A 7998-nucleotide genomic window follows, 5' to 3' on the forward strand; every position below is an offset into this window, starting at 1 on the left:
TCTTGCACAGTTAACTATATTTTGCTAACAGGTGTGACAAATAAGTTTTAAGCAAATCGTCTGCATTTCTTTATGAAAACCAAATTTGTCTGATGATGCTTTGAGGGAATCTCTAAAATTGTTCTTTCTAGTCAACAAAATATTTTGAGATGCAAATGCTACATACTATCTTTCTTGTGTCTCTTTCCATAACCCCCAAATCTAATCAGTTTATTGGCTCCTCAGGATACATACACGTACCAAGTTTGGTGAAAATCTGCCAAACTGTTCTTGAGATATGCAATCATAAGAACGGGATGTGTGGACAGACAAACAACCAGAAAACATAATGCCTCCAGCCACTTTGTAGCAGAGGCATAAAAATTCAACATTTTATTTGCTGTTTTTATGGATTGAAACGCATCAATATTGAGCTGAAATATCGCGGTATTGAAGTGTTCCAAATGTAATGACGATTACCATTTCCATAGAGCAGTCATTTTTTATAATCAAACACAGTGTGTTCAGATGTTAAATATAGATGAAATATATATATTGTGAGAAATTACCCAAGAGGTCACTTTTTACACCAATTATTTACACCAATTGTCCATACAGTGTCTATGGGATACACAAAGTTATTAGACTAGAATATATTTGTATGCCAGTAGAATAATGCCAAGGCTTGTATCTGATTTACTAAATTTAATATTTGTGAATGCATTCTAATCAACACAGCTAACATTCTGTTTGGTACAGTACATGTGTCTACCTAACATTGTGTGATACATTATCTTTCTATCTCTATACATTAGCTCATGATGCACAATATTACATTCTAGCTCTCTCTTTCTAATTACTGAAATGCAATTACACCATCAGATATTCTTCATAAAGTATTTTCAGTATTTTTAGAGGACAATGTCTGCATCCTTCCATTCTCCACTCTCTAAAAGCAATAGTAAAAAAACCCAGCAACATATACATATGATTCATGCTGTAGGCAAAAGGTAAATTGACATGGAATATATGATTAACATGTTTGCCTTGTATCCTCATAATGGAAGAGTCAGAGTTTAAGAGCTTCACCGATTCTTTATTCATGGCCATGCATAAATAAAGATAAATAATAAATTCAAGATATGATTTTCAAATCTGTTTAGATCCATCAAAAACTGCTCTTCTATAGAGGCATCCTGCTATTTTGCTTCAAAAGTAATTCTTGTTAAGATCAGTGATGGGCTATTTCTTCCATCTTCTTCCATACCTCATTGATGAGATTCTTGTGTTCATGGATGAGCTGCATGGTGCTGCTTCTCAGCCATGCCAAGTCAAGATGATTATTTGAGAATACTTTTGATTTCCAGTTTTTGTACATCACAAACAATCAAATTGTCTAAAAGTACCTTCTTCCATAGAGTCATCATGCTCGCGAGCTTCAGAAGTTCTCTATTCTTAGCCTCAGTGATGCCCATTGCTTCCATATTTTTAGATCCCTCATGGATGAGGTTTTTATGTGCTCGGATGAGCTGGTGCAGCTATCCAGTGACATTCTTGGTTAGCACGCATTGCTCCTCAAACTCAGTTGGGTAACTGATCTTTACAAACACAATAAGTGACCACCTAAACTGAGCAACTTTCACTTTTGATATGGGTATGTACTACATGGCCTTTACTTCAGGCTCAAACAAGCTGAAGTTGGTGACCTTTCCTACCATATTTCTTTTACTCTGATTTATGATTTGTACAGGACTCTCAAATTCATGAAGTTGATTTTCCTTGTTGATAGCTGTTAAAATGATTGCTATCAGGGGACATGTAGGTATAGCCAGGTTCAAAATATTTCATAGTGAGTCTTTGTGTGGCAGACGACTTATCGTTCACATATCTTATGAGTAAACCTTATAGTTTCCTATTCTTGTTTTTTGAGAGGAACAATTGTCTGTGAAAAGTGTAATATCCTTTTTTTTGCGATAATTATTTGTCATATGCTCTTTATCAGTATGGAGAGCCTCTCTCTTCTCTTGCATGGGTAAGATGTGCAGGATATTTCTTGCAAGTTGCACATCCAGAGGTTGCACAACTATATCCTTCAAGAAGTGGATGAGCATTATCATGTGATGTACAATGAGTACATTCATCAAAACTAGGCTTTCTGAAAGATAGGTTCAATGTCTTGAATATTTGATGAAAGGTTTGATACGAAACCTTCAATTGTTCATTCTTCTCACTAAACTCTTTGTGTAGTTTTGTAACCGATAAGGACGATGGGAAGTATTTCCTGTGAGGAGCTAGCTTCTAGTGTGATACACATAGTCTACATGATTTTGTGTGTTGTAGCTCTGCCTCAGTTTGTGCAGTCTATACTTTTTTGCTGGTGCGTGTCATCCTCTTACCATTCACATAGTTGCCAAGTAGTACTGATTTTCCGTATTTAGTACTGAAAAATGAGAGGAATACCGATGGTTTCATACAAAATGCTAATTTCTAAAGTTCAGTTTTATGTTTTGTCCTATGGCATATCTTTGAAAATACTGATTTCCTCACCAAAATACTGATTTTCAGCTTTTAAAATACTGAAATGTACATGTTCAGGTTGGCAGCTCTGCATTCATACTGTTGCTGTTGAGGAAAGATATCACAAAATCATCATTCTTAAAACCATGAGTGTGAAGGAAGAATTTTTTTTTACAAACAATGATATTTCGCCTCTCATTTTCGTCTTCGCATTTGTTTTTGGTTGACGCTCCTTACAAAGAAGTACCGTCTATCATTTTAGCATCTGCTCCAAAACATTCCAAATATTATATTAATGCTCTGTCATTGATATCCTGTGAATGCATTTGCGTTTGCATGAACATGGTGGCAACATGAAGCATGATTGGCCACGTTTTTCTCCAAACCTTGATCTTTTAACCTGCATCGCTTTTTTGTGTGTAGAAAATGCAATGAGCACAGTACAGCTTAAAACATAATAGCTACATGTTTTACTATCATGAGTACTTTTCATGCATAATTGAGGAGATACATTGATAAACAATATATTAACATACATTCTTTAATAACTCTTTATGATATAAAAGGTTCATGGATGTGATGTAATACAAGTATAATTTTGTATTGGGTTTAGTCTCTACAATTCTTGGTTATGCCTGGTATTCATGGCAAAATAAATGGAATTCTAGATAAAAGTTTTTGTGACTTGAATGTGTGTAACTCAGTAGAGTTACAATTGAATGAATATGGATTCCTTGTGCCATCTCAGGAATGTCTTGGGCCTTCTCGTAGATCACCTGAGCCATCTCAGGAATGTCTTGGGCCTTCTCGTAGATCACCTGAGCCATCTCAGGAATGTCTTGGGCCTTCTCGTAGATCACCTGAGCCATCTCAGGAATGTCTTGGGCCTTCTCGTAGATCACCTGAGCCATCTCAGGAATGTCTTGGGCCTTCTCGTAGATCACCTGAGCCATCTCAGGAATGTCTTGGGCCTTCTCGTAGATCACCTGAGCCATCTCAGGAATCCCTTGTGTCTGCAGTGGTTTTGTGATGCCCATCTTTTCTGTCACAGGAATACTTTTGATTATCTCGGGTGTCAGATGAATCTGCTGGGTTGTCTTGAGAATCTGACGAGCTGTCTTGGGTATCTGTTGAGCCTTCTCAAGATGCAATTGAGCTGTCTCCAGAATTTGTTTGGTTCTCAATACTTTTGATACATGCATCTTCTAGACTTTCTCTTGGAATAAAATTGAAAAACGTTTTAATCGAAAATGATTTTAATGAAAGTAATATCCATCGCACCCCAAAGACCGGATTGAACATATTTTACAAAGCAGGATGCAATATAAGGATATAACACCATTCTCAATGCCAATAATTATTTCATGTACATGTATAAAACTCTAGATAGCATTTGACTGCCACACATGCGGTGCCTGAGTGGGTAATTTTCTGATATCCATGCAAACACTTCATATTAAGTGTTAAATCAGGATAAGAATTGTATGACCCAAATCCTTGTACTAAAGGATAATTTTAGTACCTTTCTACGTATGTGGTCGTTTGACGGCCATAACTGCAATATTTTCTTAAATTGTGTGCACATGCATACATCTTTGCAATCTAACAAATTTTCTCCATTAACAAATCGGCATTGCGTCCAGCAAATATAATATCCCCATGTAAAACTTATGTGAATTAATTAATTGTGAAAGAAACTGGTTAACATACACAATGCAAGGCATGTATGTACATGTTTCAAATAAGGATTAAGAAAAGTTTGGAGAGATGATGATGATAGTTGGACCTCCAACTTTAATAGCCTTTTATAAGATCTCATGTTTGTCAGATGAACAATAAATTATAATATAGAATAGTGCGTATACTAGAAAATCTACTCTTGCCTACCTTGTTTCAGTTGGGAAAATTTGATGAAAGAGCATATTCAAAACTATAAGAAATTCTAAATGCTAATAAATGACTTACATAGTTATGCCAGATCACGGCCACCCTGTAAACTGGAAATGTTGAAACAGGTCTATATCGAGGATTTGTTTACTCACATTGAAATATTAAATTCCCTTGTCATTGTCTCTCTTCCTTTTTTTCTTGTGTGTATTTCTCTTCTTTTTTTTTTTTTTCTATCTCTCTGTATGTCTGTCCTGTTTGTAGGCAATGGGTGTCTTTCTTTATGGGGAGATGATGGCATCAGAAGATGTAGTACAACAGGAGCTAGCAAGGGAGTGCTTTAAATCTGTTGCCATGGAGATAGATAGAGGATGCTACAGAACAGTCCATGAGATGGTTTATGGAAAGCCAGCAGAGAGAGACGACGGTTGATTCACTTGGCATTGAATTGAGTGAGATAGGTAAAAGGTGGAACAGGACAGGACAGGAAAGTCAGTAAAGATCAATTATTGTAGATTTCCTAAATTGGATGGTTTAGGATATGATGAGATGAAAGAAAACTAAGAGTTTTGAAAGAAAGATGATTGCATTTTCTTGGCACAAACCAGAGACAAATAAAATGTGGATTGTACACGAATGACCTTGACAAAATTTGGATAGACTCAGCAAAGGTAAATGATTGCAGATTTGCATGGCAGTGGCCTGTTAAAGGCAGATGCATGTGTAGGTAAACAGTACTACAGGATTTTCATAAGATGCTTAACCCTGTCTAGGCCGGGTGGGCTTCAAAATAATTATTTTCACCTGACAAAAGTTGTTATTTTTGCACTTTTTTTTGTTTGAGCCCAAATGATTTTTAAATCATGATAATGCTGAATATCTAGGCTTTAAAATGGTGTAGGTTTTCAAACAAGAATCGGTTTAATCGGGTTAAGATCACACTTTTCATTGGTCAAGTACATAAAGCAGCTTGAAAACAAGAATACTGCACTCTGATTGGTCAAAGAGAACACACTCAACGGTTCCAGTGCTGTGTTCATATTTAGGTCACACTCCCCATGTGGTTATCTCATAAAATTATCCGAGTTGTTGTTTTAAAAGCCTTATCCAGCCAATCTGAACTCTAGATTCCATGCTACTCCAAAATTGTTGAAAGCTCGTCTTGTACCTTGGTGGGAAAAGTGTGTTCTTGACCAGATTAAAAGATGCCACATATTAAGAGTGACATTGTGAGAAGATACAAAAATTCAGCTTTGTGGTGATATAGACATCTTTGAGGCTCAAAGTAAAAACTTTTGCACAATTTGCGACAGAAAACAGAGGGAAAAAAAAAAATCAGTTTTGATGCACATTTTCATGCCTGAATTTGCCTATTTATTTGCTTACTTATATATGAAAGAGAAACATTTACTCTGTCTAATTGTTGCAAAGATATTTAATTTGAGTTAAGGATAAAGCAGGTAAAATCTTATGATTTGATAATGCTTTCCACTCTATTTTTGTGTGTTTTAACTTTCTATTACTCTCTCCGTAATGTTTTTTATATTTGTGCAATAATTGACACATATTGTCACAATATCAGTCACTTAAATAATTCATCGTTCATTATTTGAAAATAGAATATTCTGTTGATTTCTGTAGAAAACATATTTATATCCTGCGATATTTTCTTATTTTGTTTAATTATACTGAACTTAAGTTAATTGTCACCCCGTGTTCAATCCTATTTATCTATCAATTAATTTGCAATAATTCGAAACAGTTAAAATTTATCAAATTTTCTTTAACCTTGACACCTTGCTGCACACAGGCTTACTGTTTCTTTTCATATTATTTTGGCCTGAAAAAATATTGATTCTGTTTTTGTGTACGCAACAGACTTGCTTTATTTAAATTTCAATCAGTTGACTCTTGCGTCAACTACACAACTATTTTTCTGCTTTTGTTCATTGTTGTTCGTTTAGCCCTATTTGTTGGTTTCTGTATTTTAATTCAAACATTATATTAGAAAGTTGATTTATTGCTATTTCCATAATTTGCATTTGGCATTTTATCAATGTTAATTTAATTTATGTTTTATCTTTCCCCATTGTATAATTTTACTATCTCTGTTGATTTTTTGTTTGTAAATTGAACATTTTCAGCCTGCGAGCTGCCTGTTTGATATTTGTTTCAATAAACCATACCAATGATTCACAAGATTTTGCAGGGAGGAGGATTGAGCCACAAGAGGATTTGGATGAATCTGGCCTGTTTGCTCATTAGCATAGGGACCTGCGGTCTGACTGTGGAATCTTCATGACTTTAATATTTTCTATGAAATCTAGTTTTGGATTTCAGTATGAAAAATTTTGAAGTAACGAGTTTTCAAAAACGTACAATAGATTCAGATGTGGAAATGTATGAATTTGAATTATTTTTTGTACATTCTTTCACACAGGCTTATTCAAAATCAATTGTATCTTTAATGTGACTGGCCTCTATCTGCATTATGTTGATTATTAGAGAGTTATATACACTTGTTAAAATAAAAACTTGTCTGTTAGTTGAATCATGGAGGTAGAAAGATGTGTTGCTTCAGAAATGAAATAAGGACTTGCTATCATGTTAATTAAAGAGTACACACCTTGTACAATTTGTCTAATGTTAGTTGAACATTGTGTTGCTACAGAAATCAGATTTAAGCTTGCATCTACAGTTTAGAGGGGTTAAAATAGAAATGCAGAACGCACTGCTAAAACATAATATCATCTTCATCACCATCATCACAACCACTATCATCATCATCATTTGTCACTATCATTATCATCACCATCACCACTGCCATCGTCATCATCATCATCTCCACCACCAGCACAATCATCATCATCACCATCATCACTATCATGACCATCATCATCACCACCATCACCACCGCCATGATCATAACCATCATTTTCATTATAATCAGCACAATCACCATCACCAATGGTTCCATGACATTTGCTCCGGTGGCAATTGCTTAACCCTAACTAGGCCGGGCTTTTTTGGCTGTTCTGTGGCCGGGGGGGGGGGGGGGGGGGGTTGATTCAACCCCCCCCCCTGAGATCTCGGCCGCCGATCGCGCGAGCGCCGCAAAAATTTGCACGCTGGTAGTGTGCGATGTAATCTACAAGGCTGTATGGTAAAATTTTCCTAAATAATGAGATTTATTTTATATGAATTAATTATGCTAATTTATGCATAAATCATACTTTTTGCTCTAATTCACTAAATAAAGCTCCTAGAATGCTAATTTTTGGTAAAAAATATTCTTTGTAGCATTCTTAACAATAGCAATTGAAAAAAACTTCGGTTTGGAAATCAATTTCTTATGTATTTTATTGTTTTATGAATTTCTTATGTATTTCCTTGTTTTTCAACCTTTTGTTTTTCTTTGTTTTTTTCACCAGATTTATTGCACAACCTTTTTGAAGCATAATTATGCTTAAATCAATTGATTTCAGCTGTTTAAAGCAAAAATAATCATATCTTTATGAATAAGATGAGAAAACTCAATTTGCATTGACTTTGCACACAAAATCACGTTTTGGAACAATTTTTGGTCTGACATGCACTTACGAAATGTTGCGTAAT

At 35.1% G+C, this 7998-nt stretch overlaps 1 protein-coding gene across 3 annotated transcripts in view; it reads left to right on the forward strand.

Moving 5' to 3' along the window:
- Positions 1-6934, forward strand: part of LOC129271258 (aminopeptidase O-like) — a 33782-nt gene extending 26848 nt beyond the window's left edge. For all 3 annotated transcript variants that reach the window (XM_064106423.1, XM_064106424.1, XM_064106422.1), the window contains exon 12: positions 4648-6934. In XM_064106423.1, coding sequence (XP_063962493.1) covers positions 4648-4815 — 168 coding nt within the window. In that variant the 3' untranslated portion in view covers positions 4816-6934. The remainder of the gene's footprint in view (positions 1-4647) is intronic.
- The last annotated feature ends 1064 nt before the right edge of the window (positions 6935-7998 follow it).

This window comes from Lytechinus pictus, chromosome 11 (assembly GCF_037042905.1).
Source record: "Lytechinus pictus isolate F3 Inbred chromosome 11, Lp3.0, whole genome shotgun sequence".
Lineage (NCBI taxonomy): Eukaryota > Metazoa > Echinodermata > Echinoidea > Temnopleuroida > Toxopneustidae > Lytechinus > Lytechinus pictus.